The 27,339-nt window shown below is 41.0% G+C and overlaps 1 protein-coding gene across 1 annotated transcript in view; it reads left to right on the forward strand.

Annotated features, from left to right (window-relative positions):
* Positions 1 to 5,344: 5,344 nt before the first annotated feature.
* The window catches only part of HEXA (hexosaminidase subunit alpha), a 42,714-nt gene continuing 20,719 nt past the window's right edge, over positions 5,345 to 27,339 (forward strand). Inside the window, exon 1 of the mRNA XM_084898006.1 lies at positions 5,345 to 5,651. Coding sequence (XP_084754132.1) covers positions 5,399 to 5,651 — 253 coding nt within the window. The 5' untranslated portion in view covers positions 5,345 to 5,398. The remainder of the gene's footprint in view (positions 5,652 to 27,339) is intronic.

Below are 27,339 nucleotides of genomic sequence, written 5' to 3' on the forward strand. Positions count from 1 at the left end.
GGAGACAGTGAAACAAAGGAAGGTCTTAAGGTAGAAGAAATCAGAGAGAAAGGAGCCTTGGGAGATAGGTTCAGGGAGTAAACCCAGGACGAACTTCCACTATCTGTTGCTTCCATGGTTGCAAGATTTATGGGGAGTTTAGGAGAAAGGCAGCAGAGATGAAAGGCATGGCCATGCTCTAGCAAGAGTGCGTGCATAGGTAGAGTAAGCCTATTAAAGCTGGGTATAGTGAAACAAAGGAAGGACTTAAGGTAGAATAAGCAACAGGAGAGCCTATTTAGAGCTACTTTGGCTTCCTAGAAACTTTATAGAAAAGGAGAGAGCGTCTATGTGGGCCTGTTTTGACTCACTGATAAATAGAAGTCTCAGTAAAAGAAGTAAGCCAAGTCAGGGCTTCTATTAGTTCTCTGGAAAGTCAGAGAAAATGGGGGAGCCTTGGAGACAGGTTCAGGGGATAATCTGGGAACAAGCTGATGCTACCTACTGCTCTCCTGATTGCAATACAGTGAGCACCTATCAAAATGTATGTAATGAGGGGTGGATGGTCAGAATTATCTTCTGGTTGGTTTTATTTATTATTATTTTTATTGATTTTTTTACAGAGAGGAAGGGATAGATAGTTAGAAACATCGACGAGAGCGAAATATCGATCAGCTGCCTCCTGCACACTCCCTACTGGGGATTTGTCCACAACCAAGGTACATGCCCTTGATCAGAATGGAACCCAGGACCCTTCAGTCCACAGTTCAATGCTCTATCCACTGAGCCAAACTGGTTAGGGCTGGTTGGTTTTCTTTTTAATGAATGTTATTGGAGAAAAAAAAAAAAAGAATGCCATAGAAGAGGGACCAGTCTTCCCCTGAATGACCTGGAATGTTGTAAACCATTTCCTCCTGTATTCTTGCTTAGGGAAGATAAAACCTTGTGATTCATTACCGGGCGGTAAATTATTCAAATTGTTTGGCCTTATTTAATTATTTTATCTCAGTTTCCCTTATTCCACGTGTCAAGGAATTTCCAAAGCTTCTTACTATCTATCCTGCCTCACTGACTGGCAAACTTCCCAGACACTTATTAGTTCTGATGAAAATTTAGGTTTAAGCAAGGTAGGGAATAGTGTAAATATGCAATCTGAGCATTGAAACTATAATTGTGAGATTGAATTTTATTTTGTTTTTTCTTATAAGCTTAGTATAATAAACCTTCTAAGAGAAATTTGATGAATTCTTGTAATCTACAGCAGTGAGAGATGATGTTTCTTTATCTGATTTCCCATTATGAGTCATCCAACCTAATAAAAGAGTGATATACAAGTTAACCATCACTCCACTCAAGCCATGCCCACCAGCCAATCAGATCAGGCATGCAAATTAACCCCAACCAAGATGGCTGCAGCCACAGAGAGCAGTTGAGAGGCTTGGGTTTCAATAGTGGAAGCCAAGCTTTCCACACATCCTGGCCAGCCTAGGCCTCCATTCAAGGATTCAAAGTTTCAATTATAGAAGATAAATCCCAGGAAAAACGGCAACAGCCACGGAGCTGGAAAGAGCAGGCTAGGGTTGCCCCCAAATCCAAACAGAAACAGTGGCAGCCAGAGAGCAAGCAGGAGGCTTGGCTCGGATCCAGGCTACATAGTTTCATTTATAGAAGGCAAATAAATTCCAGATACCAGGGCTTCTGCTTGAGTCGCCAGGGGCATGGCTGGCCTGCAAATCACCACAGGCCCCTCACTCAGGCTGCCCCACACCCCAAGGGAACTCCCACCCTGATCCAGGACACACTTCAGGGCAAACCAGCTGGCTCACACCCATGCACCAGGCCTCTATCCTATCTAATAAAAGAGTAATATGCAGATTGACCATCACTCCAACACACAAGATGGCTGCCCCCATGTGGTCAAAGACCCTGCCCCTATGTGGACACAAGATGGCCACCACAAGATGGCAGTTGGGAGGCACCAGGCCTGCAAGGGAGGGCAGTTGGAGGCTATCAACCCTATAGGGGAGGGCAGTTAGGGGTGGCCAGGCCAGCAGAGGAGGAAAGTTGGGGGCAAACAGGCTGGCAGGGGGGCAGTTAGGCATCAATCAGGCTGGCATGGGAGTGGTTAGGGGGTGATCAGGCTGGTAGGCAGAAGCGGTTAGGGGCAATCAGGAAGGCAGACAGGCAAGTAGTTGGGAGCCAGCAGTTCTGGATTGTGAGAGGGATGTCTGACTGCCTGTTTGGGCAGTTTAAATGGGCAGTTTAATATCCATCAAGGGGTCCCAGATTGGAGAGGGTGCAGGCTCGGCTGAGGGAAACCCTGCCACACTCCATGCATGAATTTCATGCAATGGGCCTCTAGTTATATATAATAAAGAGATAATATGCAAATTGACCATCACTCCAACATACAAGATGGCCACCACAAGATGGCTGGTAGGGGAGGGCAGTTGTGGGCAATCAGGCCTACAAGAGAGGGCAATTTGGGGCAACCAGGCCTGCAGGTGAGGACAGTTAGGGGCGACTGGGCCAGCAAGGAAGGACAGTTAGGGGTGACTGGGCTAGCAGGGGAAGGCAGTTGGGGCAAAGGGGCTGGCAGGGGAGCAGTAAGGTGTTGATCAAGCTGGCAGAGGAGTGGATAGGGGGTGATAAGGCTGGCATGCAGAAGTGGTTAGGGGCAATCAGGCAGGCAGGCAGACGAGCAGTTGGGAGCCAGCAGTCCTGGATTATGAGAAGGATGTCCAAATGCCCGTTTAGGCCCGATCCCAGTGGGAGGACCTAAATGGGAATTTGGACATCCCTCAAGGGGTCCCAGATTGGAGAGGGTGCAGGCTGGGCTGAGGGACATTCCCCCGCACCCAATGTGCACGAATTTTGTGCACCAGGCCTCTAGTGTACATATAACTATTAAATTGAGTACCTAAATATCTAAATACAGGGTAAGGGGAAATACTTACAGTTGTGAGTATGTGAAAGAGAGAGTTTATTATTGTATTATCATTTACTAACTAGATGCCAGGTGCAGGAATTTGTGCATGGGTGGTGTCCCTCAGCCTGACCAGCAATTGGGGTCGACTGGGGCGGGGGGGGGGGGAGTTTGGCTGGGGGAGGGGCCACAGGAGGTTGGCTGTGGGAGTGCACTGACCAGCAGGGGGAAGCTCCTGCATTGAGCATCTTCCCCTTGGTGGTCAGTGCACATCAGAGCAACCAGTCGACCAGTTGTTCAGTCATTCAGTTGTTCAGTCCCTTAGGTTTTTATATACACTGAATGGCCAGATTATTATGATCTCTGAACACATAATAATATGGCCACTCAGTGTATATACACTATAATAAAAGGCTAATATGCATATTGTCCCCTCAACCAGGAGTGTGACCAGAAGGCAGGCTGGCCAACTGCCCTTGTTCCCTCCCTCTGGCTAAGCTGGCCGGACCCCACCCATGCACGAATTCATGCACCGGGACTATATATATATACACACACACACACACACACACTGAGTGGCCAGATTATTATGCGTTCAAAGATCATAACAATCTGGCCACTCAGTGTATATAGATTATTGTATTATTTTCCATACAAACAATGTAAGCCCAGTTTTGCCCCACCCTGTATAAATTACCATGATTTTGTTTGTTCGTTTGTTCATTAATCCTCATCCAAGGATTTTTTTTTTCCCCCCATTGATTTTTAAAGCAAGTGGAAGGGAGGGGAAGAGACACTGATGTGAAGCGATCTGGATCAGGCTTTTGTTTTCTGGAAGTTGTTTTTTGTTTTGTTTATTAATTATTGCTCCAAATTCATTATGTGTTATTGACTATTCAGGTTTTCTGATTCTTCCTGATTCAGTTTTGGAAGACTGTATTTTGCTAGGAATTGGTCCATTTCCTCCAGATTGTCCAGCTTGTTGGCAGATAGTTGTTCATCTGAGCCCTTTATTTTGAAAAGTTCATTTTCCTGATCTTCACACTTTTTCTAATACTAAAATAATATTTTATGATTTAAAAAAATTATGTGCCAACCAAATAATGCCACACAATAGCATTATTTTATTCTCCTTTAAAAAAAAAAATGAAACAGCTTTTCAAAGCCATGCAGTATGTTTTTCTTTTTCTTTCTAAAAAAATAGATTTTATTGATTTTTTACAGAGAGGAAGAGAGAGGAATAGAGAGTTAGAAACAACGATGAGAGAGAATCATCTATCAGCTGCCTCTTGCACACCCCTCATTGGGGATGTGCCCACAACCAAGGTTCATGCCCATGACCGGAATCGAACGTGGGACCTTTCAGTCCTCAGGCTGACGCTTTATCCACTGAGCCAAACCGATTTCAGCTATTCTTTTTTAGTCTGTTATTCAACCAAGCTGTGAAAAAGGAAGACAGTGTCCCTGACTCAAGTATCTGTGGGTTCTCATTGGTCAGCCCTCAAGCTTCTATTATATTAAGCCCCGTACTTCTGAATACCCACTATTTCCTGGATCTATAGCTCTTTTCCTTCCCCACTGCTATAATTCAAGCTCTCCATTTACATGTTTTTAAAAAACCTAACTGGATTCTTATTCATCCAATTATTGAACATGAGATTTCTAAAATGCAGATATCAGGGGTGGTTTTCAATTGCACACAGAATAAAGTCCTGGCCTTGGACTTCTATATAAGCTCCTGTAGGACCAGGCTCCTGTCTTATCTCTGGGCATTCTCCATATTGAACCTAAAGTTCAACCAATTTTGTCTTACTACTTGCAGTTAAGTACAGACCCCCCAGTTTGTGAAGTTTTGGCTGGGGAGAAGAGTGTGAGGGAAAGTTACCTGAATATTATCAACTATCAAGAGAAGAGCCAGGAGAAGCAGGAATTACAACACATCAAGCTTGCTCTGAAAGCTCATTTCCCCTACCCCACCCCCAGTCATAAATAGATCATATTTTTGTGATCTTATGATCCTCTCTCCAGAAAGTCCATTTCCTATTACCTAAGCCCAGCCCCACAGCATTTTGAATCACAATCTGTGGTTTTAATCCTCTCTTCTGCTTCCTGGCGAACACTTATTCCTCCTTCATGATTCACCCTAGAAATCCCCAGTCTGAGGACTTTCCCGCTCCCTTAGTGGCACTTCAACAGCTGGGGCGCTCACAGTTCTATGAGGAGGGCAGGCATGGCATCGGCGGTAAACACCAGCGACTGCGCCACCAGGCCCTCAAGAAGGCGGAACCAGGCCATCGCCGATGCCCAACATCCTCGGCAGCCCAAGTCTCTGGAGGACCGGGGTTGCCAGGAGAAGGGACAAGGTTATGTTTCGGAATCAAGGGTGAAGAGCCTCAACCAGTCACGTGACACGCCGGTTGTCACGCGGGCGCCGCTCACCTGACGGGGCGGTCACGTGGCCCGGCCCACCGGGACCTAGGAGACTGGCGGGCCATGGCAGGCACCAAACTCTGGCTCTCGCTGCTGCTGGCGGGAGCGTTCGCTGGGCCGGCCGCAGCCTTGTGGCCTTGGCCCCAGTACATCCAGACCTCCGACTGGCACTACACCATCTCCCCGCACAGCTTCCAATTCAAGTACCACGTCAGATCGGCCGCGCAGTCGGGCTGCTCCGTCCTCGATGAGGCTTTCCAGCGCTACCGTGACCTGCTCTTCGGTTCCGAGTCTTGGCAACGTCCTGCCCTCACAGGTAAGCCGGACCTGCCCCGCCTGCTTCTGGGCTCTGAGCCTGTCTGCCTTGGGACAACTCTGCAGACTTCCTGAGACGCCCTTCGTCGGGCTTTTGCCCTCTACTCTAGTCTCCACTTTCTCCTGCCCTATCCCGCCGGCTGTCACAGCCTCCCCGAGGTTTAGTCCACTGATGCCATTCACTTTACTGAACTCCTACCCTCGGACTGCATTTCACCCAAAATGCCTGTTATAGGACTACAGTTCAATCAGGATACCAAATTACTGTAAATACTGTGCCAATGGACATCTAAGGAGATCCCTTTTAAAGTGTTCAAGAGTCACAGGGTCCTAGTGAAGCTGTGGCTAGAGCTGGGTGGAGATCAGAGCTGACATCCAAAATTCATATAACAAAATGTGAGAAATGTATTGATCTATACAAAATTACATGACGTTGTCTGACACATAGCATGTTTAGGAAATGTTTAAATGGTGAGAGAAATCATAGAACACTTCCGTGAGAAAATGAGGTTTGAGCATCCACCTATAGTGAGGTGGTGAATATAATGGGACTGGTTATTCCAGGAAGGGTACAAAGCTTGAACAGTCACAAAGGATTATGATTGATCTCAAAAGTGCTGGGCTGGTATGTGTGATGAGGGTGGGAGCTGGGGAGTGGTGAGGGATGGGGTTCTGGGGTGGAGATAAAGTGAGATTAAATGAAAAGTCAGGAGTGCTTTGGATATTGGTTTTATCTAAATTAGCAGGGGTTAGCAATTTTCTTTAAGGCAGCTGCTGAATACTATGTGTTCGAGGATTATTACTTTAAAGCAAATTAATGAGTGCAGTCATCAACACAAAGGAATCAAATTCTATTTTATGCATGTAAAATTTAGAGTTTTGAAAAGCTGGAATCTAGTTCTCTGGTTGTGACGCGTAGGTCTTTATGAATGGAAACCATATTTATGGTTGGGCCATATGGTAACATCATTTTGAGTGATAGTTCAACTGTACTTAAATTACTTTCACAAAAAGATTTTCATTTGATATAGAATTAAAAGCATGTAATTAAACAGATGGCAGTTAGAGAATGACAGAGAGTCTTGGCCTCAAGGTGAAATGAGTTAGGCTGGGAGGATAAAAGGCCTGCTATTGTGTGGTATAGCACATATTTCTCTTAGTCTTTTGTGACAAATATTAGAATGCCTTACACAGGATTGGCACTTAAAATATGTTTAGTTTTATATAGAACAGTTAGGGCCTGGCTTGTGCAAAAAAAAAACACACAAAAAACACCCCCATAGATCTGTCATCTAATTGCTTTGTGCGTATCAGGCACTACAGATGTTATAAGACATGTAGAAGACTTAGGTTCAAGCTTTGCAGTCCAAGTGGGGAAATATGATGCAAAAGGACACAATGTATTATAAAATGCTCAAAATGTGGTAATTGGGATATTTACTACTATTGTATAAATTAGGATTATTCTGTACTTCTAAATTAAGCCTTTACCTCCATTACAGTAGAGCTACAGTTTAATCACAAAAATAGATACCATGATTATGTGACAATAGGATGCTGTAAATTTCTTAGGAAATAGATTTGGAGGTAGATAAGAAATGAAATAAAATGTTTATTTCATTTTATTACCTTTTTGTGAATGAATTTACTCTGCTAGTTGAGGAGTTCTTATCCATTGAAAGGTAATAAAAAACTGGTTTGGATGAACATTACCAAAGACAGATGAGTAACTTCTTTCTCTGTTGTTCTTCCCAAGGAGCCTTCCCTTTGAAACAGTTTTCTGGGGAGGCTTTCAGATGACTTGAGCTATAATCCTATTTCTAGGGAGGGGGTAGGAAGAGATGAATTGATAGAGGGGAAAGTACCATCAACAAGGCCCAAACAAGGGTATATTTCTCCTGGGGGCTGATTCTAGTAAAGAAAATAACATAGGCAAGTTAAATCTTAGCTAACTGCTTTTCATCTCGTTCCTCCAAATAACTTCCTTGTAGTTGTAGACCAGTGTTTTTCTTAATGCAGCACAACTTCTGGTTTTTATATGAACCTTGAATTCAGTGAGATTTACTTCCCTTTTCTGACAAACAAGTCCAGTACTGAGTTTCCATTCTATTCTGAATTCACCTTCAAGGGTTAGCCATAGCCCTTCAGCTGCTAAGTGATCTGTGGAGATGTTGAGGATTTGCTACCTGTCATTGAGAGGTGTTTCAGTCAACTGGAGAGTGTGTGCTACATATTGTTAAACCTGTTAAATGGAATTATTTTAGGCTCTAGATATCTATTTCTCTGTTTTGGTTATTAAACCACATCCTGTTTGCAAATCAAAGATCTGATCATTTGGAATGGCACCCATCTACTGTTGCCCAAATACTTTTTTGGGTGATTAATGGAGCTGATAAAACCCTAATTTTTCAGGTTAAGTGGCTAAATTTGATTATGTCATTTGCCTGCTGTCTTCTTTGCTTTCCCTGAAATTAGTTGATTGAAGCCATAGTATTTAATAGCTGGAGAGAAAGAATAATGCTGATTAGTTTTCTTCACTCTAATTAGACTAGTAGCTGTGTACACTTTAACCTTTCCCATAATAAGGACAAGGCCAAGTTACTAATCATTAACTTGATTTCCACCAACTTTCTTCTTTTAAAAGCAAAAAAGGAAGAAAACAACAAAGAATTCTATAGTAGAATTATTTTTCTTGTGAAGGTGAATAGAGAGACACATAAAGGAGGAGAAATGATAAGATTTGGAAAGGAAATAGGTAGAAGGATCTAGTTTTTAGGAGCAAAATAATTGAGAAGCAATCAGCCTCTCCTTTCTGTTTTTTTCTTTACTCCCAATTGGTAATGCTTTTTATATAACCCTGGAGCTCTGCTTGATCAAGATGTGTGTGGTAGTCTGGACCTGGTTAATGAAAAATTAAGTCTTATTTCCTTGAGCCATTGTTGCTCCCCTGCCTTGTATTTTCTGCTTGAAGACTGTATATAGTGAAGTACTTGGTCTGGAGCATGATTTATTCAGGTATCAGCCAGAGAATGTTTACTAGTCACTTATTTAACTATTAGAGGCCCAGTGCAGGAAATTCATGCATGAGTAGGTTCCCTAGGCCTGACTGATGATCAGGACCAATCTGTGGGGCAACTGGCAGGGCGATTGGGCCCCCTCCCCGCATGGCTGGCACCCGCCTTGGCTGGCGTGGGGCCTGTGGGCTGGGGGCAGCTCCTGTGTTGAGCATCTGCCCCCTAGTGATCAGTGTACATCATAGCTACTAGTCATTCCACTGTTCGGTCAATTTGCATATTAGGTTTTTATTATATAGGATGTGCCCACAGGCAACCTGCCTAATTTCCAAGCATCTACTGCTGCATTTAAAAAAATAATCTGCATATATTCCAAACATTTCTGAAGATAACAAGAAGACAGTGATGAATGTCTTTACATGTAAGTAGAAGGAAGAACTCAGTGATTATAAAATAAAACAAAAATAAAAAGTCAGTCCTAGTGGTGTCCCTCCTGCTCTTCTTTCACCCCACTTCCTCTCCACCAAACAAGTGAAGCAGGGCATTGTAGAGTTTTGCCTGTTGGTACCTTCTTTTTTTGGTTTGTTTTTGTTTCTAATTGCAGGTATAGGCTTTTTTTCTTTTTTTCTTATAGCTGTACAGCCTCTTTCTGGGGTTTGTTATCAATATATTAGCCTGGTAAAGGCATAAAACTAATCCTTTTCTTGTTGATTATACAAAAGGAAAGTTTTACTGCCTAACCAATGCTTCTTTTAGAAATGAAGGAGGTCACTGTTATGTTTCTGCATTTTTGTAAATTTCCTCTGCTGGACCTGGAAATAAGTGGTAAGAGTAGAGTCAGTGTGCACCATCAAGAGGTTTAACCAGTTGGATTAAGTAGGACCTTTCTCCCACATTGTCGGGGCACCAACAGCAAGGTCAACTGTAAACGTGAGAGATTTTTGTGGAATGGTTTTCTGTGATCTGCTTCAAAGTTTATGGTCTGTATACATTGTCATAGAGAAATGAATTTCTTCTCTATTCCTGGTTCTAGCTAATAAAATCTGTTATTGGGTCAGGAACTTCTCTGTTTCATTTCCTTTGCTTCTGTTTTAACCTTCAGTTATTGCTTAATCAGCAGTCGTCAACCTTTCAGACCTCATGGATCACCAGTGGTCTGCAGACCACCGGTTGGCTAGAAGCTTCCTGGCCATGCACTCAATTCTGATCTCCAGCCAATAGTGGTGTGCTATCATTGTGGCCACATTTGAGGTTGGTTGGGGTTTGGCTATACATGTGTGCTCAGAAATTTGGGCATTTGCCAGCTCAGATGTCAGTAAGTAGTCTTTCCTTCTTTTATAAAGCTTTAGAATGTGACAAGGGAAATGGCTTAACAGGTACACCGAAAATTTTTAAATTCTGTCCTGTTTGACTTTGTTCTGATGGTGAATAGTAACGGGATCCCATATTATTAGCTTTGATCTTTTGATTGGGGCCACAGTCCTAGTTTGAGGGAGATTCAGAGCTCCAAGCTTAAGTTCCTCTTATATGTTGGAGTATCAGCCTGTTTGTCATACAAGGTGGCATCACACAGCCATGGAGCCTTCAGGCCTCTGAAAGAAGTTCATGAAACACTCATGGGGAAGTTGCTGCTAATGGTATGTTTATCCCACAAGGCCCCCAGCCCCTGACTTATGGGGAAAATGGAAGTAGAAAATGCAAAGAAACTGGCATTTATTGAATGTTTGACACTGCTATATATTATGCCCTTCATAACAATTCTATGATGTTGGTATTGTCTCCAACTTCAAAACTGAGAGTCACAGAGGTTAAATGATATGTTCAGGGTTACATAGTTGGCAGTAGTGGAGCAAAAATTCCAGCCAGGACTGTCCGTCTACAAAAATTGTGCTCTTTTTATTGTGCAATTATGGGTTAATCAACTCATAAGTATCTTCACCAAGTATTTTACCAATTAGAGATTTGAATCACACTTCTAACATCTAATTATTTAATTGCTAGTACTCAGGCTATGAATATTTTGATATCTGGCCCATCATGATCAATATTCCAGGAGTATTTCTGGCTGGCTTCTTTCTTTCCAACCATTAGGATTTTAAGCAACTATAGTTTTTAGTACCAGTAGGATTTTAAGCAACTCTAGTTTGTCAGCAGCTGTGGTCCAAAGAATATTAATTGAACTACCCCCATCCTTAAAGAATTTACAGTCTCTGGAAGTGGGAATTCAGGCATGGAAAGAAATGTGATTTTTCCCCTAATAATTGAAGAATAATGTGCCTTAAAGGAGGAGGAGGAAGAAGAGGAGGAGGAGGAGCCACCGCCTTGGGAGCACCTGACCCAAGTGTGTGTGTAGGTACATTTTTGAGAGGCATCCATAAAGAGGTGTCTAATGAGATCTGAAAGTAGGAGTTGGTGGAGATGGAGGTAGTAATCCATATAAAAAGAACTGCAGCTGAAACCGGTTTGGCTCATTGGATAGAGCGTTGGTCTGCAGGCTGAAAGGTCCCAGGTTTGATTCTGGTCAATCAAGGGCTTATACATTGGTTGCAGGCACATCCCCAGTAGGGGGTGTGCAGGAGGCAGCTGGTCAATGTATCTCTCTCATCAATGTTTCTAACTCTATCCCTCTCTGTAAAAAAATTAATAATATATATATATATTTAAAAAGACCTGCATGTGGGAAAAGCCTTCAGGAAAGAAGCTTTCATGCCATGTTCAAGGAACTCGAGGTCAGTATGGTTGAAGCAAACAGTTCCAGAGTGAGCCAGCAAATTCTAGAAAAGTAGACCCAAATCATCTGAGAGATACTCTAGATTTATGATGTAGCAATTTGAATGTCTTCTGCCATTTACAAAGATATGGAAAACAGCAGGATTGGAAGGGAAGGGAGGAAGGATGGAATTAAAAGAGACAGATTCTGATTAAGAGCTTAGAAGTGGGGTGAGAATAAAAAAAGTAAGTTTGATTTTTTTGGACCTGTTAAGTTTCTAGCAAACAGCTACATGGTACTGAAGCTTGCAATTTTGCAAGTCTGATCCTCTAAGACTGTCTCCAATACAGAAGGTATCCCAGAGTAGACACAGCTGATACTCATATCCAATTGGCCTGGAGGTCAATTCCTCCTAGTGATACCAACAACAAGCAAGACATGCAGTACACAAAGGGGAGCACCAAGAGTGTCTACGTCAGGTAACTGGGGAGGCTGACCCACCGGCCCATATAAGACACCAAACACACAAAGCCACTCTACCAACTCAGGGAAGCAGTGAAAATGGGGAGACAAGGAAACATCTCAAATGAAAAAAATGGAGGAAAACAAAAGACTGGATATAGTGTTCAAAACCATGGTTATAAGGTTTTTCAAGAATTTCCTAGAAAAGGCCGACTCTCGAGGATATGAAAAAAGACCAACTAGAAATTAAACATACACTGACTGAAATAAAAAATATTTTACAGAGACTCAACAGCAGATTAGAGGAACATAAGAATCAAGTCAAAGATTTGGAATACAAAGAGGCAAAGGACACTCCTCTGGAGAAGCAAGAAGAGAAGAGAATCCAGAAAGTTGAAGATAGTATAAGAAGCCTCTGGGAAAACTTCATACGTACCATCATCAGAATCATGGGGATGCCAGAAGAAGAGAGAGAGCAAGATACGGAAAACCTATTTGAAGATATAATGCCAGAAAACTTTTCCCTCCTGGTGAAAGAAATAGACTTACAAGTTCAGGAAATGCACAGAACCCCAAAGAAAAGGAATCCAAAGAGGACTACAACAAGACATATCATAATTAAAATATGCCAAGGGCAAAAGGCAAAGAGAGAATATTAAAAGCAGCAAGAGAAAAACAGTTAGTTACCTATAAGGGAGCACCAATACTATTATCAGCTGATTTCTCAGCAGAAACCATGCAGGCCATACGGGAGTGGCAAGAAATAGTCAAAGTGACGAATGGCAAGAACCTACAACCAAGATTATCCTACCCAGCAAAGCTATTATTCAGAATTGAAGGTCAGATAAAGAGCTTCTCAGATAGAAAAAGCTAAAGGAGCCAAAACCGGTTTGGCTCAGTGGATAGAGCCTAGGCTTGCGGACTGAAGGGTTCTGGGTTCAATTCCAGTTAAGGGCATGTACCTTGGTTGCGGTGGGAGGTGTGCAAGAGGCAGCTGATCGATGACTCTCTCTCATTGATGTTTCTAACTTTCTCTCCCTCGTCCTCTCTGTAAAAAAATCAATAAAAATATATAGAAAAAAAAGAAAGAAAAAAAGCTAAAGGAGTTCATCACCACCAAACCAGTATTATATGAAATGCTGAAAGGTATTCTTTAAGAAGAGGAAGAAGAAGAAAAAAGTGAAGATAAAAATTATGATCAACAAATAAATATATATCAATAAGTGAATCTAAAAATTAAGTGAATTAAAAATCTGAGGAACAGAACTGGTGAATATAATAGAATCAGGGGCAAAGAAAGGGAGTGAATAATTCTCAGGGGGAAAGGGATGTGGGGGTGCAGGAAGAGACTGGACTAAAATCATACACCTATGGATGAGGACAATGGCGGGGGGGTTAAGGGCAAAGGTTTGAGTGGGAACCGGGTGGAAGGGAGCTATGGGGGGAAAAAGGAGAAACTATTGTAATAATCTGAGCAATAAAGATTTATTAAATTAAAAAATAAAAAATAAAGATAAAAGGTATGCCATAAAAATATTAGAAGGAAATAAAAGAGATTGTTCATATGCTCCTATGGGTAGATGAGGACTAGCTAAGCAAGCAAATAAATGAAACCATAAAGGAAGAAATGAACTGATTTCACTGCATAAAAGTAAAGCAAAATATCCCATAAAAGTCATGCCCTGGCTGCTGTGGCTCAGTGATAGAGTGTTGGCCAGTGCACAGAAGGATCCTGGGTTTGATTACCTGGACTGTGGCTTTGTCCCCGGCCCTAGTTAGGGCACAGGTGGGAGGCAACCAATCTGTGTCTCTCTCACATTGATGTTTCTCCTTGTCTTTCCTCTTCCCTCTCCCTTCTTCCCATTCTCTCTGAAAACGAATGGGAAAATATCCTCAGATGAAAATGAACATGAATGAATGAATGAATGAATGAATGAATGAATGATAGAATAATAGTCAAAATAGAGTGACTATTTGTAAACTTAGAAGACAAGTTTAAAATCTAGAAAGACCTTTACAAATCAGTAAAAGAAAATTAACCAAAAAAGTACAAAGAATACGACAGTAAATGCAAAGCAATGCTCAAATTTATTTATTATTAAAGAAATACAAATTTTAAAATGATATGTTTATCAGGCTGGCATTAATGAAAAAGCATTGAGACAGTCTAGTTTTGTAAGGATGTGAAGAGATGGGACCACATATGTTGGTTCAGATATAAATCAGTGATATAATTTAGAAAGAGTAATTTGGCAGTATCAAAACAAAATATTTTATATCTTTGGCTTAACATTTTCACTTCTAGGAATTTTCATACAGAAATCTCTCATACCGCTTTTTAAAAAAGATACACACAACTATTTACTAGATATTGTTTATTATGTCAAAAACTTAGAAGTATTTCCAGATGTCAACAAAGAGGAGAGAAGTTAGGACTTTAAATCTTTAAAGTATATCTCAAAAATGGGATTGTATTCAGCATCTAAAAGTGATATAGATTTATATATGTTGATATTAAAAGATTTGCAGATCATTTTTTTAAAAAAATATATTTTATTGATTTTATACAGAGAGGAAGGGGGAGAGAGAGTTAGAAACATCAATGAGAGAGAGTCATCGATCAGCTGCCTCTTGCACACCCCCTACTGGGGATATGCCCGCAACCAAGGTACATGCCCTTGACCGGAATCGAACCCGGGACCTTTCAGTCCCCAAGCCGACGCTCTATCCACTGAGCCAGACCGGTCCCGGCTGCAGATCATTTTGGTAAGTGGAAAAAAGTTACTAATATGCATTAGGCTCTTTTTTTGTTTTAAAAATTAATAATCTGTCTTTTCAAAAATTGAAAGACTGCAAGACCAGATTATCTCTTGGAATGTATAATTATAGGGAGATGTTTTCAATGGGGTCATAGGGGAAGAGGAGGAGGATACATCAAGTTTAAACGTAGAGGGAAAAAGAAAACTTTTAACTACAACCTTTACAAAAGAAGATGGAAGGAAGAGCATTCAAGATTCATCTGTGGTCTGGACCAGTTGCACTTCTGAGTAGTAATTAGATGTCTCTGGAGGATGCACCATGGTCCAAATTGAATTCAGCAGCATTATGGAGGGGCTCCGGGCTCCGGGCAGCTGATTTCTTAGACTCCTGCTTTACTGGGATAAAAAGTTTGACAGGGGTGGCCTTGCTTTTTCCCCAACCACACCAGTGTACTTTCACACTAACTGCTTCCCAGGCTTTGGTGTTCCTCATTCCCTCTTGATAGCTAGCAAACACCAACTTGGGGTTCAAAGTTCCTGGTCAGATGTTCCTTCCAAGGTTAAGCCTGCTTCCCTTTTTGGAGATAGCTATAATATCTACTGCAGTCCTTATCATGCTGTTTTGTAATTTTGTTAGTATTTGTCTCTCCCACTAGACTGTGAGCTCCTCAAGGGCAGGGACCAGGGCTTGTTTTTCTTTTTAACTGTCCCAACACCTAGCACAGTTCCTGATTCACAGTAAATGCTCAATATATTTTGGTTGAAATGAAAAAATGAGTGGGAAATGAATTATTTCAAGGGTTTTTATTAGGTTGAATATCCGGAAAGGAAGCCTGGATGTTACGTATATAAAGGGGTTAGGGAGAGGGGAATAAAGTGTGCATAGAGAACCAATAACATTGACACCAACCTAGGCAAGTACAAGGAGATATAGGGCAGGGTAGACCTGAAAGAGTGGGAAGGTGCCAAAGGCTGGGTTGACTTTCCTAGTTTCCACTCCAGAAACCAAACCAAATGCCAATTTATAACAAAAATGAATGTGTTTTCTACATACTGCTAAGATTCTGTGAATTAAACACATTAACATGATAGGTATGTTTTGATTGAGGGAGGAGAAGGGCTGGTGGAGGGAGAGGCTATTGTGCATTGAGGTAAAGACAGAGTTTCTTGATACCCTAATGTAGCAATGAGTTGTCTTGTCTAGAAAAGTGAAAAGTCATAAATCTTTAGATTTATGGACCCTTTTTCAGAGCAGTGTCTAAAAAGGTACTTTCGGTATGCCTGTATATCTTCTTATCATCTCCCATCTCAGTCCCCAAAATACTAGGTTTGGGTGTATAAAAGTAATCTCTACATTAACTGTTGTCATTTATATCTGATTATCATGTAGCCTAATCATTATGCATATTAAGTATGCATTTTTTAAATTCTAGCATCACTCATTATTTTCAGGAAATATTTATTGTGTCAGGTGCTGGGAATACAAAGACACTGAGATTGGTCCCTTCTGTTGTGGAACTCACAGCCTCAGTGAGAAAATGTACAAACAGCATGTGTATCTGTATATGTGTGTGTGTGTGTATGTATATATATATATATATATATATATATATATATATATATTTTTTTTTTTTTAATTTAATAAATCTTTATTGTTCAGATTATTACGATTGTTTCTGCTCACCCCCCCCCCCCCCATAGCTCCCTTCCACCTGGTTCCCACCCCACCCTCTGGCTTTACCTTCTCACTGTCTTCATCCATAGGTGTACAATTTTTCTCCAGTCTCTTTCTGTACCCCCACAACCCTTTCCCCCTGAGAATTATTAATCCATTCCCACTCTATGCTCCTGATTCTATTATATTTACCAGTTTATTCTGTTTATCAGATTTTTAATTCACTTGATTTTCAGATTTACTTTTTAAAAATATATATATTTTATTGATTTTTTACAGAGAGGAAGAGAGAGGGATAGAGAGTTAGAAACATCGATGAGAGAGAATCATCGATCAGCTGCCTCTTGCACACCCCCTACTGGGGATGTGCCACAACCAAGGTACATGCCCTTGACCGGAATCGAACCCGGGACCTTTCAGTCTGCAGACCGATGCTCTATCCACTGAGCCAAACTGGTTTCAGACAGATTCACTTTTTGATAGATATGCATTTGTTCTTCATAATTTTTATCTTTACCTTTTTCTTCTTCCTCCTCTGCTTAAAGAATATCTTTCAACATTTCATATAATACTGGTTTGGTGGTGATGAACTCCTTTAGCTTTTTCTTATCTGTGAAGCTCTTTATCTGACCTTCAATTCTGAATGATAGCTTGGCTGGGTAGGATAATCTTGGTTGTAGGTTCTTGCTATTCATCACTTTGACTATTTCTTGCCACTCCCGTCTGGCCTGCATAGTTTTGTTGAGAAATCAGCTGACAATCATGTGGGTGCTCCCCTTGTTGGTTATTAACTGTTTTTCTCTTGCTGCTTTTAATATTCTCTCTTTGCCTTTTGCCCTTGGCATTTTAATTATGATGTGTCTTGTTGTAGTCCTCTTTGGATTCCTTTTGTTTGGGGTTCTGTGTGCTTCCTGGACTTGTAAGTCTATTTCTTTCACCAGGTGGGGGAAGTTTTCTGGCATTATTTCTTTAAATAGGTTTTCAGTATCTTGCTCTCTCTCTTCTTCTGGCACCCGCATATTCAGATGTTGGTATGTTTGAAGTTGTTCCAGAGGCTTCTTACACTATCTTCATATTTTTGGATTCTTTTTTCTTTTCCGGTTAGTGTTTTTTGCTTTTTTGTATTTCAAACTTTGACTTGATTCTTGCGTTCCTCTAGTCTGCTGTTGGATCTCTGTATATAATTTTTTATTTCAGTCAGTGTATGTTTAATTTCTAGTTGGTCCTTTTTCATATCCTCAAGGGTCTCACTAAATTTATCAGCCTTTTCTAGGAAATTCTTGAAAAACCTTATAATCATGGTTTTGAACTCTATATTCAGTAGTTTGTTTTCCTCCATTTCTTTCCTTTGTGATCTGTTTCTTTGTCTCTGCATTTTCGCTGCTTCCCTGAGTTGGTGGGGTGGCTTTGCCTGAGGCCACCCAGCAGGAGCTACAGCAAGAACTACAGTTTTCTCCTCTTTGCTTAGGGTTTGGAGGTTTTGGAGCTGTCTGACCAGAGCTAAAGTTTGTTAGGTTAAGCTACAATAGGGCAGGCCATTTATATGCAAAAGCCACTGCGTGGAGCTTGGGTGGGTTTGTAGGTTGTTCGGGGTGGGTTCTCAGGGAGTCACTAGGCTAGGGTATAGCAAACAGCGATGGCTGCCAGTCAGCCGACTCTGTGTTTTCACATTTCCAAGTCCCTGTGTCCCGTACCCTAGCGCAGTAAGCGATGAATGCTGGGCGCACCTCTGCAAGAAAGTCACCCTCACTTTCGGACCCAATGGCAGACAGTCCACCTTCTCCCCATAGGAGTTTGGATCCCCAGTGTCTCCCCAGAAACTGTAGTTCATAGTAATTGGGAGCTTGTCTCCCTTTGGGTTGAAGAAAGCTGCGCACGCAGACACCTGTTGCCAGCCCGATTTATGCACCTCTGTACCTCAGCTTTTCAGCCCTTGTACTTGTCTCAATACTCTTTTCTCTTTCCTTTGGGTTGTAGAACTTCCACTAAACCAGCTTTCCCGTGGTTCTGGGTGATAGACGTTTTGTCTTTTAGTTGGTTTTGAAATTGTGCAAGGTAGCAGTTTAGGTGTTTACCTATGCCGCCATCTTGGTCTCTCCCAAACAACATATATTAAGATAAATGTCATGAAAGATGTATGCATATATTGATTCATGATCACATAGGAAGTTTTCTTAGGATAGGATGGGGGCCTAATAGCAAAGCTTATAAAAGGAAAACCAGCGCTGTTTCTTATTCAGGTGACATGTGGAAGCAATGACAATTTGTTTCAATTGGAAGTAGCTATGTGTGCAAAGAAAAGTATGGAGAAAATTGGGGGTATTCAGGGTTCTGTAAAGAGTTCATTGTGCTACTGTGAGAGTTTCTATACAGAGTTTCTACAACAGAGAAAGACACAGCTGGAGTTTATTGTCATCCAATGACTTCTGGACTTTATCCTGAAAGCTATGGGAGCCATTGGAGGACTTTGAGCAGAGATTGTCATAATCTGATTTTCATATTAAAAGATCACAAAGGCCGAGACCGGTTTGGCTCAGTGGATAGAGCGTCGGCTTGGGGACTGAAGGGACCCAGGTTCGATTCCGGTCAAGGGCATGTACCTTGGTTGCGGGCATATCCCCAGTAGGGGGTGTGCAAGAGGCAGCTGATCGATGACTCTCTCTCATCGATGTTTCTAGCTTTCTACTATCTCTCTCCCTTCCTCTCTGTACAAAATCAATAAAATATATTTAAAAAAAAAAAAAAAAGATCACAAAGGATAGTAGATTGAAATGGGGTATATGTGGAGGCAGGAGAGACCACCTGGGAGATTTTTTATAGTCATCCAGCTGAGAATTTATGAGAGGCTGAATTAAGGCATTGTCCAATGGAAGTGAGATGATGATAACGGATTTGTAGTTATAAGACTTAATTGGATCTTTCTTTTCCACTGTTGTAATCTCAGTGCTTAACATGGTGTTTGACACATAGTAAACAGACAGTAAATATTGAATGATTTAACTTGAGATCTACTTAAAAAGGTGGGAGGAGTAGAAGGAAGAGGTTTATGGTCTGGGTTTATGATCTATTGATTTAATAGATGGTGCTATTATCAAACTGAGATGATCAGCCAAGAAAATAAATGAAGAGTTGATTTAGTTTTGTATTTAAGCTTCAAGGTGCTTTTGAGACTTTTGAGCAGAGGTGTGTGAGTCTAGAGCTTCAGGAGGTTTGGCATAGAAAGTAAGGTTTAAGAGTCATCAGCCTACGTGGGAGTGGATGGGATTGTCTAGGGAGAACATAAGTGAGGAGAAAAAGAGTATAGTCTATGACTTGGGGAACACCAGCACATAGACATTGGTGAGAAAAAGAAGAATGATGAAGCATATTCAAGAAGTTAGAAGGAATACCAAGAGAGAGCAGTGTTTCCTAAGCCAGGGGAGTTTAGTTTTAAGAAGGTCTGGGATGCTTGATGCTGCCATGAAATCTCAGAGGAAGTGAGTGGTTACTAAAATATTAGTTCTGTGACAATAGGGATTTTTGTTGTTTTGGTCACTGCACTATCCCAGCACTTAGAACAACCTGGCACATATATACTCAATAAATAACTGTTAATTGAATGATTGAATTGAAAAATGGATTTAGTCACAGAATCACAGTAACTTGGTTAAGGCATTTTCACGGTGCTGGTAGAAGGAAGCCAGATTATAGTAGACTAGTATGCCAGGAAGTGGCTACGAAAAGAAGACTTAGGATGGCTATCTCCATGAGCACTTATCATGTACTAGACACTGATCTAAGCACTTTACATGCATTCTTTTAATCTTTCCACTAAAGTAGGTATTGCTATAATCCCCATTTTACATACAAGGAAACTATAGCTCAGAGAGGGAAAATTACTTGCCCATGGTCCCACAACTAGAACAAAATATAAAACCAAGACTTCCACCCAGATCTGTCTGACTTTGTCAGCACCTGACTGCTCAGGCTACATTTGATTTAATTGATTGAAAATTATTTGATTTCCTCTAGAGTTTATTTGTGACTGAAAGGCAAGTGAAAGAGTGACTGTTTGAGATGACATACAGTTGAGACTTGCAAATATTTTAATGCTAATGGGAAAGATTCACCTGAAAGAAATAATGTGAAGATTTTGGAGGCAAAGAGAAATAATTTATACAAGAGGAGCCTAAGGAGAAATCTAGAGTGCAGGTGAAAGGAAATCCCTTCCACCAGGGTAAAAAGAGGAGAAGGTGAACACCAAGTGGGTGTTGTAGATATTTTGTCAGGGAGGAGAAAGGAAGATAGGGTGGATGGGAGTTCTTCTGATTGTCCCCTGAGAGTAACAGAGGTGGTCATCAAGCTATAGACTTGAAGAAAGTTGTATTGTTAATAGTGAATGACGCCAGATGTTAGACCACAGTCCTTGAGTTTTGGCTAAGGAAGAATTCAAGGCCAAGACTCAAATATAAGCAAAAGTTTATTTAGAAAGTCACAGAGATATAAGTGAGCTGTGGAAGAAGTGAGGTCCATGGGCTCAGGAAGAGAGGGGGAGAAAAGGCAGATAGGATCAAGAGAGGGAGAGAGGGGAACAGAATAAATGGGGTGAAGAAAGACATGCTGGGTTCTTTTTTTTTTTTTTTTTTTTTAATCGAAAGATATTTTTCCCCTCATTGATTTTCAAAAAGTAGAAAGGTAATAATAAAAAAAGGGGGGGGGCAGGGGTAGGAAGAGGAGGAGGAGAGAGAGAAACATTGAGAGAGAGGAACTGAATCTGTGACCCTTGGATGAGCAGGATGACACTCTTAACTCTGAGCCATACTGGCCAAAGCCATGCTGGGTTCTTAATCTGAAAGGTTTTAAAGGTAGGAATTGGCCCTAACTTGTTTTGCTCAATGGATAGAGCATCGGCCTGGGGACTGAAGGGTCCCAGGTTCGATTCCGGTCAAGTGCATGTATCTTGGTTGCAGGCATATCCCCAGTAGAGGGTGTGCAGGAGGCAGATGATTGATGTTTCTCTCTCATCGATGTTTCTAACTCTATCCCTCTCCCTTCCTCTCTGTAAAAAATCAATAAGATATAATTTTTAAAAAATAAAGGCAGGAATTACAGGCAAAGTCTCAAGGGAGGATCTCAAGGGAATATTCATCAATTTTTTTAGGTGTGTTCTTTTAGGGTCATGGTCTCCACTGATTGGTCAATACCAGGACAAAGGGTCATTAGTCATCACAGCTGATCCTGCTGTGTTGGCCTTGCTGCTTTTCTGGTCCTGGAGCTGAAACACAACTGAGGTCTAGATGGTATCTCTAGTGTGGCCAAAACTCTGTGTCTGTGGTCAAAAGACAGAGGCTTTGTTCCTGAAATTATTTGATAAGGACCAAAACCTCATTGTCCTGAGGGCTTAATGCTTAAGAAAGTTGTATGGGAGTTGTATGAGGCTATTTTCTCTCCCCCCCCCACCCCCCCATGTTCTTCCTGTAAAGGAGACTTCCACAAGACTAGTGACATGCCAGGGGGAGGGTCTGAATCACATGACCAGAGGTATGAAAGGTTAGGGAGTCTAAAAGGAATGACCAGAGATATGCTATAGGAGGAAAGGTCATCCTGAGGGCAAGGGCCCACCCTACAATTGTCCATACCAGCTTGCTGCCCTGGTGATCTCTGTATCTGGCCTATCCTACTCTTCTCATGCCTGCCTAACTGCCTACTATATCAGTATATGTTTGAAATAGCTGTTACAGAAAATAGAAAAAATAGCAATGGCAGAGACAAGATTTTCAGAGTAGCATTTAGGGCCCAGCCAAGATGAGAGACCATGATTTTCCCGCTGATAAATATTTTTAGGTTTGAGAGTTTTGCCCACTGAATGCAACAGAAGATAAAAGAGACAGGTTGTTGAGAGAACTGGCTAGAATGTGAGGTGATGGCCCACCACTTCTAGGGCAGAAGGGATGGAAGTGAAGGTGGGAGAGGATTGCAACAGAGAACAGATGGAAGGTTCCTAGTGTTGGCACCTGGAGATGGTTTGTCACTGGTACTTTGGGGATAAAAGGAGCTCAGAGTTTCATGTCCAATAGGTCTGTCTGATGAATAAAGCAAAATTATGTTTAAAATGGGACACAAGGGTAGAAAACTCTCTTCAGAAAGTGACAAAGGACGGGTGTAAAGACAGTTTGTTTTAAACACTCTGTACTGCTCAAATTTTTTAATTAAAAAACAAACACACAACGAACTTCTCAGTGAACCCTAAAAGAGCAAGTTCAAGTGAAAGCAGAGAGATGAGGGAGCAGTGGAGATAGGAGGCAGTGGTCATTGTGAGAATAAACAAGTCATCTATTCTGTCGAAGAACAGTTTAGACAGCTGCCATTTTAGACTGCGTGACTTGGCAGCCGCTATTGGCCTCATGGCTTACAGCCTTTATGGGGGCCTCCATCTTGAAACAGCAAAGGCCAAACAACCCCTCCCTTTGAATTAGCCAATCACAAAAGACTGTGTGCCTGAGCTCCAATCAAGAGCAAGAGACAGGTCACTTGCATTAGGGGTTATAAATCCTGAGAAGACCATGTGTGTGTACCCTTGTATGTAGAAGTAAAGATGTTTGCCTTGCTGCCTGTCTCCTGAGTATGTTTTGTATTCTACCAGGACCTCCAACTTGGGGGGGTGGGGGGGCTCACCATATTTCTAACATCATGAAATGAGGCCTGGAAGACATGATATGGTCCCACCCTGTCATTGTTTCCATGGGAGAAAATGGGAGCCTGAGATTCACTCAGCTTGGCACCAATAGAACCATAACCATAACCATAACCTACCTTTCCTGATTTCCCAGATCCTTGTTGTTTTCCAGGCTATTTCCTGGGCATTGGAGGCTTCAGGATTTCCTGCTGTCTCCTCTGGGCTTACTGTGAATGTGCACATGAGATTGCTGTTGATGGGCTGTTTCCTGACCTGTGCCTCCCACACTTGGGTGCTTCTCTGTGCAGTCTGTGTGGGTGTGTGCAGAGGTGGCTAGCCTATTCCCTGCCTATTTTCTTCTCTCAGAATAGCAAGTTGAAGGTGGAAAACCACAATGATACTCTATTTACTTCATTTTAAAGTGACCAGTGTTGCCCTGACTGGTTTAGCTCAGTGGATGGAGCGCCGGCTTTTGGAGTGAAGGGTCCCAGGTTTGATTCTGGTCAAGGGAATGTGCCTTGATTGCGGGCACATCCCCAGTGGGGGTGTGCAGGAGGCAGCTGGTGGATGTTTCTCTCTCATGTATGTTTCTAGCCCTCTATCCCTCTCCCTTCCTCTCTGTGGAAATCAATAAAATATATTAAACAATAATAATAATAATAATAATAAAATAAAGTGACCAGTGTCCCTCCTGTTTTGTAGCTCTCATACCACCATCTCACAAAGATTTTTCCCCTCAACTTGTTTAAGTAGCAGCCCAAACCCAGATGAGTCACTGAGGGCACTTAGGACAGGGATTCTTTACCATGAGGTTAGTGGCACGGGTTGAGCCTTTAATTTTCATTAGATCTTCAAAAGAATCTGAGACCCTCTCCCTGAATGACTATGGATTTATTTATTTATTTATTTATTAATATAATTTTTTAAATTAAATTATTATTTTTGTACATATACCAATGCTCCCCCCTCCCATACATACCCTCCCTCCCCAAAGTTTTGTGTCCATTGGTTGTACTTATATGCATGTATTCAAGTCCTTTGGTTGATCTCTTATCTCCCCCAGATCTCCCCAGCCTGCCCGCTGTAATTTGACAGTCTGCTTGTTGCTTTACTGTCTCTATCTTTTGGTTCTTCAGTTTATAATGTTCTTTATCATCCATAAATAAGTGAGGTCATATGGTGTCTCTCTTTCATTGACTGGCTTGTTTCACTCAGCATGATGTTCTCCAATTCTATCCAGATTGCTGCAAACGATGAGAATTTTTTCTTTTTTATGGCAGCATAATATTCCATTGTGTAAATGTACCATAGTTTTTGGATCCAATCATCTGCTGATGGGCACCTAGGCTGTTTCCAAATCCTAGCAATTGTAAATTGTGCTGCTATGAACATAGGGGTGCATATATTCTTTCTGATTGATGTTTCTAGCTTCTTGGGATATATTCCTAGGAGTGGGATTACTGAGTCAAATGAAAGTTCCATTTTCAGTTTTTTGAGGAAACTCCATACTGTTCTCCACAGTGGTTGCACCAGTCTACATTCCCACCAGCAGTGCACGAGGGTTCCTTTTTCTCCACAACCTCGCCAACACTTATCGTTTGTTGATTTGTTGATGTTGGCCATTTTGACAGGTGTGAGATGGTACCGCATTGTTGTTTTGATTTGCATCTCTAGGATAATTAGTGACTTCGAGCATGTTTTCATGTGCCTCGTGGCCTTCCTTCTGTCTTCTTTTGAGAAGATTCTATTTAGATTCATTGCCCATTTTTTAATTGGGTCATTTATCTTCCTTTTATTTAGTTGTATAAGCTGTCTGTAGATGTTGGAGATTAAACCTTTCTCAGTGATAACATTTGCAAATATGTTCTCCCATATAGTTGTTTTGTTGATGGTTTCCTTTGCTATAAAAAAGCTTTTTATTTTGATGTTGTCCCATTTGTTTATTTTCTCCTTAGCTTCCATTGCCCTAGGGGCAGTATCAGTGAAGAAGTTCTTTTGGCATATGTCTGAGATTTTGCTGCCTGTGGATGCCTCTAGTATTTTTATGGTTTCCCATCTTATGTTTAAGTCCTGTATCCATTTTGAGTTTATTTTTGTGTATGGTGTAAGTTGGTGATCCAGTTTCATTTTTTTGCATGTATCTGTCCAATTTTCCCAACACCATTTATTGAAGAGACTGTCTTGACTCCATTGTATGTTCGTGCCTCCTTTGTCAAATATTAACTGAGCATAGTGATTTGGGTTGATATCTGGGTTCTCAATTCTATTCCATTGATCTATATATCTGTTCTTGTGCCAGTACCAGGCTGTTTTGAGAACAGTGGCTTTGTAATAACAGCTTGAAATCTGGTATTGAGATCCCTCCTACTTTACCCTTCTTTCTCAAGATTGCTGTGGCTATTCGGGGTCTTTTGTTGTTCCAAATGAACTTTTGAAGAGTTTTTTCTAGGTCAGTGAAATATGCCGTTGGTATTTTAATTGGGAGTGCATTGAACCTATAGATTGCTTTGGGAAGTATGGACATTTTGATGATGTTGATTCTACCAATCCATGAACATGATATGTTCTTCCATCTGTTTACATCTTCCTCTATCTCTTTTTTTCAGCATCGTGTAGTTTTCCGCATATAGGTCTTTTACCTCCTTAGTTAAGTTTATTCCAAGGTATCTTAATTTTTTTGGTGCGATAGTAAATGGGATTGCCTTTTTAGTCTCTGTTTCTGCAGGTTCACTATTGGTGTATAGAAATGCCATGAATTTCTTGGCTTTAATTTTGTATCCTGCTACATTGCCAAATTCATTTTTAAGTCAATTAGTTTTTTAATGGAGTCTTTTGGGTTTTTCATGTACAATATCATGTCATCTGCAAATAAGGATAACTTTACTTCTTTTCCAATTTGGATGCCTTTTATATCCTCTTCTTGTCTAATTGCAGTGGCTAGTACTTCCAGTACTATGTCAAACAGGAGTGGTGAGAATGGGCAACCCTGTCTTGTTCCTGTTCTTAGAGGGAATGGTTTTAGTTTTTGCCCATTGCGTATGATGTTGGCTGTGGATTTATCATATATAGCTTTTATTATGTTGAGGTATGATCCTTGTACTCCCACCTTGTTGAGAGTTTTTATCAGGAAAGGGTGTTGGATTTTATCAATGCTTTTTCTGCATCAATTGATATGACTATATGATTTTTATCTTTCAATTTGTTTATGTGATGTATCACGTTTATTCATTTGCAGATATTGTACCATCCTTGCATTCCTGGAATAAATCCTACTTGGTCGTGGTGTATGATCTTTTTGATGCTCTGCTGGAGCCGATTTGCTAGAATTTTGTTGAGGATTTTGGCATATATGTTCATAAGAGATATTGGCCTGTAATTCTCTTTCATTGTGTTGTCTTTATCTGGTTTTGGTATTAGGGAGATGCTGGCTTCATAGAAGGAGTTTGGAAGTGTTCCTTCCTCTTGGATTTTCTGGAATAGTCTGAGAAGGATAGGTTTTAGTTCTTCCTTGAATGTTTGGTAAAACTCTCCTGTTAAGCCATCTGGCCCTGGGCTTTTGTTTGCTGGAAGCTTTTTGATGACTGTTTCAATATCTTCCAAAGTTACTATTATATTGAGATTTATAGATTCTTCCTGATTGAGTTTTGGAAGGTTGTATTTCTCTAGGAATATGTCCATTTCCTCCAGATTGTTCAGTTTGTTGGAATAGAGTTGTTCGTAGTATTTTGTAACAATCCTTTGTATTTCTGTGGGGTCTGTTGTTATTTCACTTCTTTCATTTCTGATTTTGTTTATTTGGGTCCTCTCTCTTTGTTTCTTGGTTAGCCTGGCTAGAGGTTCATTTATCTTGTTTATCCTTTCAAAGAAGCAGCTCTTGGTTTTGTTGATCTTATGTATTGTTTCTTTGGTCTCTATGTCATTTATCTCTGCTCTAATTTTTGTTATTTCCTTCCTTCTGCCTACACTGAGCTTTTCTTGTTGCTCTTTTTCTAACTCTTTGAGTTGTAGAGTTAGATCATTTGTTACCATTTTTTCTTGTTTTTTGCAATAGGCTTGTAGGGATATGAACTTCCCTCTCAAAACTGCTTTTGCTGTGTCCCATAAATTTTGGATTGTTGTGTTTTCGTTGTCATTTGTTTCCAGGATGTTTTTAATTTCTTCCTTGATTTCTCTGGTAACCCAGTCCTTGTTTAATAGCATGCTGTTTAGTCTCCATGTGTTTGATTTCTTTGGATTATTTTTATTGTAGTTAATTTCCAGTTTTATGCCATTATGATCTTAGAAGATGCTTGATATGATTTCTATCTTCTTGAATTTGAAGAGACTTTGCCTATGTCCCAAAATGTGGTCTATCTTTGAGAATGTCCCATGTGCACTTGAGAAGAATGTATATTCTGTGGCTTTGGGGTAGAAT

Source organism: Pipistrellus hanaki, assembly GCF_964339955.1.
Source record: "Pipistrellus hanaki genome assembly, chromosome: 1".
NCBI classification, from domain to species: domain Eukaryota; kingdom Metazoa; phylum Chordata; class Mammalia; order Chiroptera; family Vespertilionidae; genus Pipistrellus; species Pipistrellus hanaki.